General features: G+C 53.3%; 1 protein-coding gene across 5 annotated transcripts in view; it reads left to right on the forward strand.

Annotated features, from left to right (window-relative positions):
- Positions 1 to 3,127: 3,127 nt before the first annotated feature.
- Positions 3,128 to 13,382, forward strand: part of ADORA1 (adenosine A1 receptor) — a 77,521-nt gene continuing 67,266 nt past the window's right edge. Inside the window, exons 1-2 of one of the 5 annotated variants that reach the window (XM_084611160.1) lie at positions 3,128 to 3,235; positions 10,574 to 10,954. In XM_084611160.1, the coding sequence (XP_084467286.1) occupies positions 10,614 to 10,954 (341 nt within the window). In that variant the 5' untranslated portion in view covers positions 3,128 to 3,235; positions 10,574 to 10,613. Of the gene's footprint in view, positions 3,236 to 8,790; positions 8,824 to 8,995; positions 9,020 to 9,169; positions 9,375 to 9,586; positions 10,015 to 10,573; positions 10,955 to 13,382 lie in introns of those variants that run through there. The other 4 variants (XM_084611158.1, XM_084611159.1, XM_084611157.1 and 1 more) reach the window with 4 other exon arrangements.

Consider the following 13,382-nt stretch of genomic DNA (forward strand, 5'->3'; position numbering starts at 1 on the left):
AGAAAAGAAACTCTGTATCTGGATCCTAATGACAAAGTGCTGATGTTCGCTTGTTTCAGGAGACACGCCCGCTCATCTGGAGCCTGCCAAGCTCAGGGGCGGGTCAGGAATTTGTTCCTTCAGGCAAATCAGATGTGCCCGGTACAGCTACTGAGCCTGCCAAAGCTGGCAGAGATGTCATTTCTGGAGCTTTGGAATGCTCCCCTCTTTTCCCTTCCATCAAGTGATGTTTCAGACGTCCTAGGGTGCATCGCGAACAGCTTCTCAGGGGGCACCTTGTAACCTCCTGTTTCTCCCCACTTGGCAGGTACGGTGGTTGAGGCTTGGATTTCTATAAACAAAGCATAAATCCTTGCAAGTCCATGCTCGCTGTGGTATGTTTTGGTACTGTCACTTTAAAATTACAGAGACAAGGTGGGTGAGGGAATATCAACAAGCATGCGGACAAAGGAGATCCAAGTGGATAGAGTGTACTTAGATTTTCAGAAAGCCTTTGACAAGGTGTCTCTCACCAAAGGCTCTTAAGCAAAATAAGCAGTCATGGGATAAGAGGGAAGGTTCTCTCATAGATTGGTAACTGGTTAAAAGACAGGAAACAAAGGGTAGGAATAAATGGTCAGTTTTCAGAATGGAGAGAGGTAAATAGTGGTGTCCCCCAGGGATCTGTACTGGGCCCAGTCCTCTTTACCTTTTTTTCCAGATCGTTTATGAATATGTTAAACAGTGAGGTGGCAAAATTTGCAGATGATACAAAACTACTCAAGATAATTAAGTCCCAGGCAGGCTGCGAAGAGCTACAAAAGGATCTCACAAAACTGGGTGACTGGGCAACAAAATGGCAGATGAAATTTAATGTTGATAAATGCAAAGTAATGCACATTGGAAAACCATAATCCCAACTATACATATACAATGATGGGGTCTAAATTAGCTGTTACCACTCAAGGAAGAGATCTTGGAGTCATTGTGGCTAGTTCTCTGAAATCATCCACTCAATGCGCAGCGGCAGCCAAAAAAGTGAACAGAATATTGGGAATCGTCAAGAAAGGGGTAGATAATAAGACAGAAAATATCATATTGCCTCTATATAAATTCATGGTATGCCCACATCTTGAATACTGTGTGCAGATGTGGTTGCCCCATCTCAAAAAAGATATATTAGAATTGGAAAAGGTTCAGGAAAGGACAACAAAAATGATAGGGGTATAGAACGGTTTCTGTATGAGGAGAGAGTACTAAGACTGGGACTTTTCAGCTTGGAAAAGAGGCAACTAAGGGGGGGATATGCTAGAGGTCTATAAAATCATGAGTGGTATAGAGAAAATAAATAAGGAAGTGTTATTTATTCCTTCTCATAATACAAGAACAAGGGGCCACCAGAAGAAATTAATAGGTAGCAGGTTTAAAACAAACACAAGAAAGTATGTTTTCATGCAATGCACTGTTAACCTCGAACTCCTTGCCAGAGGGTGTTGTGAAGGCCAATACTATAATGGGGTTCAAAAGGGAGCTAGATAGATTCATGGAGGATAGATCCATCAATGGCTACTAGCCAGGATGGGCAGGAATGGTGTCCCTAGCCTCTGTTTGCCAGAAGCTGGCATTAGGTGGCAGGGCATGGATCACTTGATTACCTGTTCTATTCATTCCTTCTGGGGCACCTGCCATTGGCCACTGTCGGAAGACAGGATACTGGGCTTGATGGACCTTTGGTCTGACCCAGTATGGCCGTTCTTATGACCAACGTCCACTGTGGAAAGAGTCAAGCTCTTCAGAAGCTCTGGGTGGCTTGAAAGCTTATCTCTCTCACCAGCAGAAGTTGGTCCAATAACAGATATTCCCTCACCCTCCTTGTGTCTCAAATATCCTGGGATTCTCATGGCTATAACGCTGCAACCGTCTTTAAAATTAGTCATGCATCATCACCAGAGGGCTGTGTAAGGGGGTCTCTCACAGCCCTCCCCTACTATGAGTTAGTCCTCGGAACCAGGGAGCAACACAGTACTGAACAGACGAGAGACACAAGATTTGTGGCCTTCAGCCCCAGCCTGCCTGCTGCCATGCTTCGGGTCTGTCTGCAGTGCCATCAGGGGGTGTGATTTGCACCTTTAATCCAGCTAGTCAGTGACCGAGAGCATGATGGCTGTGTGGAAGCCCAGCTGGGACCCTGGGTAACTGCTCGGGTGGCCAGCCCATGCTGATGTCCATGTTGCTGCCGCTTTATTGCTCTTGGTACTTGCAAGATGTACTCCTGGATGCATCAGGCATGTGCCGCATCACAGACCCAATTGCAATGTAGACATACCCTAAGATTTAGACTAAGCTGTGCCCTAGCTGACTGCAGCCAGTTTCTTGGCAGCCCACACATTTGACCTAGTGGCACAGACTGGTCCTCTCTCAACCACTCAGTCTCCTCTCCATACTGAACTTGGGTTCTTTCTCTCTGGAAGACTCTTGCACCAAGGAACCACAAATAGCATTCAGTAAGAAGGAGCTTGTCCTCCCAGATCCCTGTCATGCAGAGAGATCACTGTGCTTATAGGAGGCAGTGTGGCCCACTAGATAGAGCACTGGGCTGGAACCCAGGAGACCTGCATCCTAGTCTTGTCTTTCACACTGGCCTGCTGGGTGAGTTTGGGCAAGTCATTTTTCTCTGCGCCTCAGTTTCTCGATCTGTAAAATGGGGAAATGATACTGATTTCCTTTGTAAAATGCTTTGGGATCTACGGATGAAAAGTGCTAGATAAGAACCAGGTATTATTGGCCCCATTGTATAAATAGGAAAGCCGAGTTCCCAATTCTTGTGATATTTGGTGTTCTTCTTACAGCCTTAGCTCCTGGAGTCATGTGATTATGTGAGAATCTCACTTTTTTTCTTTTTTCTCTTCTTTTCCTTTTCTTTTATGAAAGCTAAATTTATAGCCCACATGGCAGAGGAGAAAAGCTTGGAAATGTGACCTGGTGGCTCAGAAAGCTGACAGCAACTGAAAAAAGCCTCAGCAGTGGACCAAAAAGAAAAAAAGGAAGTCCCACAGCCAGCCAATTAGAGCCAGCCTCTTTCCCAGCTCCCAGCACAGAGGGCGTGGAGTCAGAGCACTGCTGCGCTGTGGTTATACTCGGCTGCCCACCATCCCGTAGGGGCCTCGGACAGCCTACACACAAAATGAAACACCCTGAGGGTTGCTCTAACTTACATCAGGAGCTGGCTGGGACCTGAGGACCAGGAGGCACAAAGGTATCCTCGCTTTATTTTGCCCCGTATCTGCCTGCCCCTCTGCTGAGGGTGTGTCAGGCCCCCCTTCTGTTGCCAGTCAGCGGCGGCTATAAGTCTGTCACACAGCTAACGAGGGAGTTTTTAGCAGTTTGTGCTCTTAGCGCTGGAGATCCCTAGTTCAGGCCCTGGTGTGTCGGCCAACATGACCGCCATCATGAATGCAACCCGTTGCCAGTGGAGATTCAGGTCCTGAGGGAGGCCTGATTGCCCTGGGTTGGTTACTGCGATGAATGTATGCAGCTTCTGCGGTGTGAGCCGCTCCCCTGGGGGGCTGCTTCCTATCCCCACAGGGCAGCTGACTCTCGGCCCCTGCGCAGAGCTTCCTGGGCAGTTTCTAGACAGCAGAGAGATGTGCTACACACCCAGCCCCCATATTTGAGGTGCAGAGTTTGCCATCTTGGAGTTCTGCTGCCCCCCCCCCCACCGTCTGTTTCATGTCAGACGTTCTCAGTATTTTGGGTGGCTCAGAGCTGTTCCGAAGCCCCTCTTCATGTGTCACCCTGGCCCCTCTGTCATGGTCCTGCTTTGAGCAAGAGGTGGGACTGGATGACCTCCTGAGGTCTCTTCCAACCCTGATATTCTATGTGAGAGGGCATGGCTAATTCAGTGTCCATATGACATCCTCACTGGGCATCCCAGGGACCCCCATGTGTTCTTGGAGAGGCTGAGTTCCTCAAAGGTCACACAACCCCCACTCAGTAACCGTGGCATGCACTAGCCTGCCCCAGAGGACCGGAGAATGAAAGCCATGCTGCCAACTTTCATGATTTCATCGTGAGTCCGGTGGGTCTTTAAAGGTTCTCATGAATTTCTGATTTCATCTTCCAGTTTGGTGAAGGTCTGCCCTTATCCAAAATGGCTGCCCTCTCTCATTGCGTTCGAATGCCTGGCAGTGGCTAGGGTGACCAGATGTCCCAATTTTATAGGGACAGTCCCGATTATTTGGGGCTTTGTCTTATATAGGTGCCTATTGCCCCCCCCACCCCATGTCCCAGTTTTTTCACAGTAGCTGTCTGGTCACCCTAGCAGCGGCAGTTCTGGCTTTGGACTTTCTTGAACCGCTCTTGCAACAGAACAGTCCAAAAAGGGTGAACTGACCTGAAAAAATGCAGTCATTTACCTGAGAAAATCCTGACCTTCAGTCATACCCTGTGATTTCAGTGTAGACCTACCCAGGGGGATGCTACATCACTGCTTCCTGGTCCCATCACACACGGCTCCTGGTGTCACGCACAGGACATGGACATGTAGCAGACAGCTGCGAGAGCATGATCTGGGGTTCCACCTGGAGTCAGTTCGTCACCTATAAGGCTTGCACAAGGCCTGAGTTCAGGCAGTTTTATCTTTCTCTGGTGGAGGTTTCTTCACGTTCATTCCTAAACAGAGGTTCTCTAAAAGGACATTCCCACTCTAATGTGCGGGCGATGAGGCTGGTGCATTAGCAGATGGCTTCTCCCCAACCTCGTGGGCTGGATTTTCCAAGAGAGCTTAGCACCTAGCAACTCGCATTATTCTCAGTGGGGCTCTCAACAGGAGCTGGGCGCTTTGGAAATGCAGCAGGTGCACTCTGGCCCTCGGGGCAAGAAGACACGAACATCAGGGCCCAATTACGCAGCCCTGGAGTCCCACTTTCAACCCCAGATCTTTAATGAGAGGCTTGCGGCCTGTAATCACTGTAAACTTCCTCCCACAGGACAACATGGGGATTTCCTTATTCACTTACTTTCCTCCCTCCCTGCCCACAGCATCCCCATTGTCCTCTGCTGCCAGAGCAGAGTTTCCCTCTGCTTTAGCTGGGGCTAGGAATGTGATAGCAAATGGCTTTTCTGCCATGGCCATGTCAAAATCCAGTCGCTTCTTCCTTCAGGACAGCTGTGAGATCGGCCGGTCCTCTGTCCACATGGGTAAAACTCTCGTCCAGGCCCCTTGTCATCTCACATCTTCACTACTGCGGCCTCACCCCCTTCCCAGCCTGTCTAAATAGCTCCTTGCTGCTGCTTTGGGCTTGCTGCTTTGGCTATATTCCCCCCTCTCTGTGTGTCCCTCGCCCCCCACCCCCTCCGCCACATCAAATGCTAGCTACTCATCTTCGCTTTTAAGGCTCATCATGGCCTATCACCACCCTCCCTGTTATCTCATACACACTACAGAGATGCTCACGCCTGCCGCCGCTCCTCCAGCCCCCATTGCTCAAATTGTCCAGCCAGCACTCCATGCTTCCTCCCCTGGCGCCCCACGGGGGGAGCGCTCCATAAACCTCTGCTAGTCACCTGCCTCTTAACGCTCCCCTCTGCTGGGATGCAGACAAAGAACTCGACGACAGGGTGGCAGCTGGTGTGCGGAGAGCGCGGCTTGTCAGGCCGCGCAGAGTGGCCTCGTTATTACCTTGCGCCTGCCGCCCGTCTGTGTGTTGTAGTCTCTTGTCATGTACCTACGTACATTGTGAGCTCTTCAGAGAAGGGGCCGTCCTTGTTCTGTTTGTACAGCACCTGGCACAATGGTGCCCTGCTCCCTTACACTACCATAATACCAATAATAAATAATACGGCCACACTGGCCTCTCGCATTCCGGAGACAGGCTAGCAGTAGTTTTAATTAAGTCCTATTATTTATCTATCAAAACTATAGGCTCTGACTCCATGGGTGCTCCAGGGCTGGAGCACCCATGGGGAAAGAATGGTGGGTGCTGAGCACCCACTGGCAGCCCCCCATTAGTTCTCCCACCTGCCGGCAGGCCCCATGAATCAGCATCCCCCCTCCCTGCTTGTGCCTCCCACGAGGCAAGGGGGGAGAAGGGGGGACAGGGCACGCTCGGGGAGGACTGGGTGGGACTGGGCGGGAAAGGAAGGGGGAGAGCAGAGGCAGGGCAGGGGTGGGGCCTTGGGGGAAGGGGTGGATCGAGGTGGGGCCTGGGGCAGAGCCGGGGGTCAAAGCACCCCCCGGCACTTTGGAAATTCGGCATCTGTGATCAAAACCCCACATTTCATTGTCAAGAGATGGTCCCACTGCTCTGGGCTTCACCTGTCTGTCTCGTTGTCTGTATTTTCCTTGGGACATGATCCCGATGTTCTGGGGTAGATCCAGCCAGCAATGGTAAATGATCATGCTAAGATGGTGGTACCCAAATGTTCTAACGCTGTTCTGTATGGGCTTGTTGGTCCATTCTAACGTTAGTTATACTTTTCCTTCCTCATCCAAGTGTCTGCTCACATCTCTCTGTTCATCCATTTGCCGCTGGATGATAATCAGGGTGCTTTACTTTCCTGAGGCATATTTGAAATTCCTCAGACGCAAACGGGGGATCATTATCTGACGTGATCTGGTCAGATGACCTAGAAATGGCAAACATTATGCAATGCGTCACAGGGCCTGGCCAAAGGAGTGTTCTTCGTATGGCCACCTCGTATTAAGCATTAATCACAACTTACTCTTTTCTGCAAAATGAACGTGCAGTCTTTGCCAGAACCCAGTGAAAGCTTTGGCAGACTGGCTAGAAATCCAGAGATATTTTCTCCTTTGATTTGTGCCCTTAGATGGAACTTGGATCTTTCTGCTACAAGGTTAGTTTTGGACATCTCCTGCTTTTTAAGAACCTCTTCCAAGACTTTCTACTGGAAGTCACCTAGTCCCAGTGGAAAACCTAAACGCCGCAAATGCTAGTTGGCCCCACAACATTAGAAAAATGATCTTTTTTTATCAATACCCTTCACAACATTTGCATAAAAATACACTTTGAACCCGCAGACATAAAATCCCCCTTGTTCTTCCTTTTAGTTCAACTGGAAGCAGTCCCATATTTCCATAGTTGGCCTTCTAGCTTTTCTGTTTGTTTTGGGTTTTTTTAACCGGGAGGCAGGTTTCTTGCTCTTTCGCAGTCTTGGAGCTCCTCCCTGGGAGGAAGGCTGGCCTGGGGTTAGTGCGCTAGCCTGGGCCTTTGGAGAGCTGGTTCAATTCCCTGCTCTGCCACAGCTGCCCTGCATGACCTCGGACAAGTCATGGAAGGTACGTGCACATGGCAGCTGAGAGGTCTGATTCCCAGAATGGGTAGCACATGGGCTAGCATCTAAAAACCACAGTCTAGTGGCATGGGCTAGCTGCCTGCTGAGTACATTCCCAGGGGTCAGTGCGGACTGAACTTGGGTGGCTAGCCCAAGGTCGCACCACAGCCACGTTGCTATACTTAGGTGCTAGCATATGTGTCTACCTGTGCTGGGAATTACATCTTCCAGCAGCTGTCTACCTTGAGTCCCTCTGAGCTTTAGTTCCTCGTCTGTCCAACTGGGCTAACAGCATTGTCTGCCTAACAGGCGTGTGTGAGGATAAATACATTTAAAACTTTGATGCTCTCAGCTATTCTGAGGGCCAGAGAAGTACCAAAAGATTGTTTCCGCCAACCCATCCTTCCTCCTCACAAAGCTTATTGTACTTGCTGTCCACAAAGAGCAAACAGGTCTTCTAAATCAGTGGTTTTCAACCCGGTTTCATCTGCAGACCCCCTAAAAACTTTCACATGGAGATGCAAGTCCCTTTGGAAATCTTAGACATAGTCTGTAGACCCCTATGGGTGCCTGGACCACCGGTTGAAAAGCACTGTTGTAAATCCAAATGACCTTTCATTTAGGTTTATGAGACCAGCTGAACAAGAAAGAACAAAAGCCAACTCCCCCGAGAGAGCACAGTGGGTATCCCTGCTGAATCCTGGGAACATAATGGTGGCTGAGCTGCGTGAGCTCCACTGTTTAAAGGTTCGGGACACAAAAGTGAAAGGCAGTGCAGTTTCATAGCTACACAGGTCACAGTGGGTGTTTACGCCCTGGTATTTTTGAGACTCTTGCTTGAACTACACCTAATTAATGGAAGACAAATCTAGTTGGGTAAACTTTCTGGTCTCTGCTAATTGTGCATGCTGATTTTAGGACTGTAGGGGCTGGAATTGGTCCAGGCAGGGGCTCACAGTTACTCCACAGCCTTGCAAATGCAGACAGTGCATTGCTATTGGGTAATACAAGGGGGGATGGGGGGGGAGAGAAAGACCAGAAAATTCCACAGGTAGCAGGGTAGCACCGCTAACCAGCTTCTTCTGTGGCATATGGCACAGGTGTGGCCTTGAATGTTGTTGGCATCTCTTCAAACCCAGCTCTGCCTCCAAACCTAGGCCCTGACCATACTCCCCTAACACGGAATAGTCTCTGAGTCTGTGCCTAGCCCTGCTGATGTCAGAGGAACTCTTAATAGTGCTCCCAAACATAGAACCATAGAGGATCAGGGTTGGAAGGGACCTCAGGAGGTCATCTAGTCCAACCCCCTGCTCAAAGCAGGACCAATCCCCAACTAAATCGTCCCAGCCAGGGCTGAGGTGTTTAAGGATGGAGATTCCACCACCTCCCTAGGGAACCCATTCCAGTGTTTCACCACCCTCCTAGTGAAATAGTGTTTCCTAATATCCAACCTAAACCTCCCCCACTGCAACTTGAGACCATTGCTCCTTGTTCTGTCATCTGCCACGACTGAGACCAGCCGAGCTCCATCCTCTTTGGACCCCCCTTCAGGTAGTTGAAGGCTGCTATCAAATCCCCCCTCACTCTTCTCTACTGCAGACTAAACAATCCCAGTTCCTTCAGCCTCTCCTCCTAAGTCATGTGCCCCAGCCCCCTAATCATTTCCCCGTTGCCCTTGGGTGGACTCTCTCCAGCATGAATAAGGGGGCCCCAATCTGGCTCCGGTGAATTAAACACAAGTGTGCAGGTGAGGCCATGAGCCCCTCTCCTGCATCTCCTCTGTTCGCAGGCACTTCCAGCCAAGCTGCTTGGGGGCCTGATTTGGAAAGGGCCCAGGCGGTGCTGGGGGAAGTCATCCCCAGATCGCAGGCGGTGTTTACAGGCTGCCCTCCTGGGAGTTCTGCCCGGGCGGACGGTCCCACTCTCGGGCTGCGCCGGGTCCCTTGGCAAAGGGGGGAGCTGCAGCTACTTTCCCCCGCGGCAAGGACAGAGGGTGATGCCGGCACAGCCCGTGCCTGGCGCTTCAGCCGAGCCCGAGGGCAAGACTCCGCGGTTGGACGCGCTAAATCTCTGCCCCGGCAAAGCCAGCCCCGCAGCGAGGGGTGAGGCCCGGGTGGGGCTGGGGTGCGGCGGGGCTGGAGGGGGGGGGCGAGCCTGCAGCTCGTGCAGGAACCTGGCTGTGGGGCGGGGGGGGGCTGAGGCTGGGGCACACCCCTGCCCTGCAGTCCCTGCTTCCTCTTCGCCCCTCCAGGCGCCGGGGCCGCCGCCCCCCGAGCCCCCGGCCGCCGCGCTCCGAGCCCCCGGCCGCTGCCCCCCGAGAGCCCCCTGCCCGGCCGCTGCCCCCCGAGAGCCCCCTGCCCGGCCGCCGCTAGCTCTTTAAAATGTTGCCGGGCGAGAGCGCGGCGCGGGTGGCCATGTGATTGCCGGGGCGGCTGCAGGCGGCGAGCGGAGCCCGGCTGGTGAGCGCCGCGGCTGCGCCCCAGCCCGGGCGGCCGAGGGCAAAAGGAGCCGGCTGCAGGCGCAGGGTGCCGGGGGGCGGGATGGACGAGACCCCCGTAGCCCCGGCGGCCGCTCGGACGGGCTGAGTCCGCCGCTGCCCCGTCGGGGGCCGGCCGGCTGCACGGTCGGGAGCCGCGGGGCGAGGAGCGCACGGGCGTCCGGGGCGCAGCCACTTCGGAGCCGGAGCCGGGCCGGCGCGGCTGGGAGGCGCCCGCTGCTCCGGGGGGGCAGGGACCTGCCTAGGTGAGGGGGGGGGTCCACAGGTGGGAGTTGGTGGCCGGCGTGGTGGGCAGTTGCGGGAGGGGTGGACAAGTGAGAGGAGGTGGGCTGGGGGGGGTGTACAGGTGGGGAAGGAATGGCCAGAAAGGGGGTGGCCAGGTGATGGGGGGAGTGGGCTGCTGGGGGAGGGGTGGCCAGGTGGGGGAGGGGTGGACAAGTGGGAGGGGGGTGTACAGGTAGGGGAGGGGTGGCCAGGTGACGGGGGGGGGTGGGCTGCTGAGGAGGGGTGGATAAGTGGGAGAGGGGTGGACAGGTGGGGGAGGTGTGCCCAGGTGAGAGAAGGTAGGCTGGATGGGGGGGGTGGACAAGTGGGAGAGGGGGTGGCTGGCTGGAGGGTGGGTGGGTGTACAGGTTGGGGAGGGGTGGTCAGCAAGGAGGTGGCTAGTTGGGGGATGGGCCGGCGAGGGAGGTGGCCAGCAAGGGGGCGGACAGGTGGGGGTTGCTGTCCTCACAGCTGCTCTCCAGTTGGTGGATAGGCATAATGCCAGTGCTGGGGGTAACTGTCTTCCCCATGTGTTTGCAGGTGACCAACGAGCCCTGTCACCAGCGGGGACCAGGGCACTATGGCACAGTCCGTCTCTGCCTTCCAGGCTGCCTACATCACCATCGAAGTGCTGATTGCCTTGGTGTCTGTGCCAGGGAACGTCCTGGTGATCTGGGCTGTCAAGAAGAACCAGGCTCTGCAGGATGCCACCTTCAGCTTCATCGTCTCGCTGGCTGTGGCTGACGTGGCAGTGGGCACCCTGGTCATCCCACTTGCCATCGTTATCAACGTTGGGCCGCGGATGGAGTTCTACACCTGCCTGTCGGTGGCCTGCCCCGTCCTCATCCTCACCGAAAGCTCCATCCTGGCTCTGCTGGCCATCGCGGTGGATCGCTACCTGCGTGTGAAGATCCCCCTAAGGTAGGAAAGCCCCTGGGCACAGGAGAGCCTCTGCTGCCACCTTTCAGAGTCACCTTGGGACACAGCCAGGACGCTGCTGCTAACAGCATGAAGACAGGTCCATCTGTAATCCTGGCTGAGATCAGGCATACCCCAGCTCCCTCTGCAGTAGAAGGGCCACTCTCATGTCTCCAACCCCCTCGTGTCTCCATCCCGCTTAGCAGGCTGGATGGCCAGGGGGGTCTGTCCGTCCATCGTGCGGTACATGCCTGCCACATTGACAGGCCAGCCCGTAGCGCTCGTGACAGCAGTGAATGTGTCCAGCTCCACAAGGGGGGCTGGTAGTGCCCGGCTGCCCTAGAGAAGAGCCCCAGAAGCTGTACCTGACACAGAGCTGCTTGCCCTACTCTGGCTTGCCCACACACTTAACACTTTGCTTCAACACTTCCTCCTGGGAGGTGTCTCTTTAGAATGTGCCTGCGAAATGCGCTCCTTTGCCATGTGCCTTGCGCCATGTGGCTGTGTAACCCCCCCACACACTCCCAGGCCAGCACAGAACAAGGAAGTTGTTCTTGCCCTGGAGTTGTTCTTGCCCTGGAGTTGAGCACCACTAGAGATTAAGGGCAGTGGCGTGCTTCAGACAGCAGGAATGTGAAGACAGCCCTGGTGTGACTCCTGACTCAGAGCGGGGCATGGAAGCCAAGTGTCTGATTATAATGGCTCTGGGGCATTCAAAGCAGGCAGTGGTCTGGTGCCCGTACTATGCGGGGACTCCTGAGGGTCCAGTGCTGGTGCAGCCTTGGGGCAGAGAAAGAGCCAGTGTTCAAATCAGTGCTTGCCACCTGCCCCCCTCTCCGTCCTGGGGCAGAACTGCCTGCCCAGAGGAAGGGCTGCCTAGGGAGATGCTCCAGAAGTTAGGAAATTCTGGAATCCTTATCCTCCTTGCTATTATGTTTGTTGACAAAGCCAAGCCCATAGAATGTGAGTCTAATTGCCATCACATTGTGCCCCGGCAGAATGCGGGGTATAAATCAGGGAATGCCCTTTATTTGAACTCTGCAGTGCTGATAGGAAATGTTTAACCCCTTCACTTCTCCGCTGCTGCCCTGGTGCTCCTGGGCTGCCAGGTTCGGTGGCCTTTTCACGGCAGAGACCCTGAAACCCATGGTGGGCCCTGGGTATGCCTGGCGGTGGGGCGGGGGCGGGGGGAAGGGAGCTGCAAGGTTGCTGGATGTGGCAGGGCTGGAGCTGCGTGGCTTCTAGATGCATATGTACTGCAGGGAGCTCTCTGAGGTTCCTGCTTTGGTTGCTTCTGCTCCTACTGGCTGGAGTCCCTGGCTGGCTCCCCTCGGCAGTTTTTTCCCAGGGCTCCATGGCAGAAGGAGAGGGGCGGCACCCCCAGACCATGCTGCACGTAGTGATCGTGGGGGTCCCTGAGGAAGGAATAAAACAAACTAGAGAGCGTCTGTGATGAACTGCTCTGCACAGCTACCCTGGGTTCTCAACCCAGCTTCCAGGGCACATCTCTCAACTCCTAGATTCATCATACTGACCCTCCTGAGGGAGTGTCTCTACATTATAATCTTCCACAAACATCTCTCTGCATCTTCCCTCTTAAAGAGAAACCAGTTAGCTGTTTATTTATATATGTATGTATTTAAAAGCTAACAACCATCTTATAACATGGACGTTAAATACTCAACCCATGTCCAGCACGTTTCCAAACCCAATGTGTCAACTGTCTAGAGAGGAGAGGTTACCAGCACATCTCTCTGGAGTGACTCTTTACCACTCACTTTCCCTTTCCCTTTCTCCAGCCATGGCCAATATTTTCATTCAACCTCAAATCGGCATTTCTGTGAAAGGTACAAAATAGTCATGGCTACATTACAAACAAAATTAATGTCTCCTTTCAAACCAGAGTATTTACAGGAGAACAGGAAATAGCCATTTCAGGGACAGCAGCTGCCTTTACTGGATGCTGGAGCTTTGCAGACAAAGCCCGTGGCACAATTATTGCATCCAGCTGGGCAACAAGGAGCAACAGCCCTTTTTGCAAGAGGTGCACCTGCAATTTTTGGAGCCAGGAGCCACCTGTAGCACAAGGACAGTCCTGGGGATCCATCGCTCGCTGGGTTGCTGTGATAGCTGCTCAGTCACACGGAGGATCCGAGGCTGAGGCGAGGTTTTTCTCCAGGCAGGTTAGCAAGTCCTCTGAGTCTTTCAGGACGTTTTTATCTCCCTCTCTGGATCTGCCTTTCAATAGTTGTTCTCTTGTTCCTTGCCAGTTTCTCCTTTGTCTATTGATGATTAAGGATTAGTCAGTTTAGAAAGGCCAGAGTCCACATCAACTGTCAATGTGTTGGAACTTTCTGGGATTACTCCTAGATCCCTTTGATTAAAATGTGTCCCCCTTGTCTGTCTGGACTACATAAACCCTTGGAGGCAG

This window comes from Lepidochelys olivacea (assembly GCF_965140295.1).
Source record: "Lepidochelys olivacea isolate rLepOli2 genome assembly, chromosome: 21".
Classification (NCBI taxonomy): domain Eukaryota; kingdom Metazoa; phylum Chordata; order Testudines; family Cheloniidae; genus Lepidochelys; species Lepidochelys olivacea.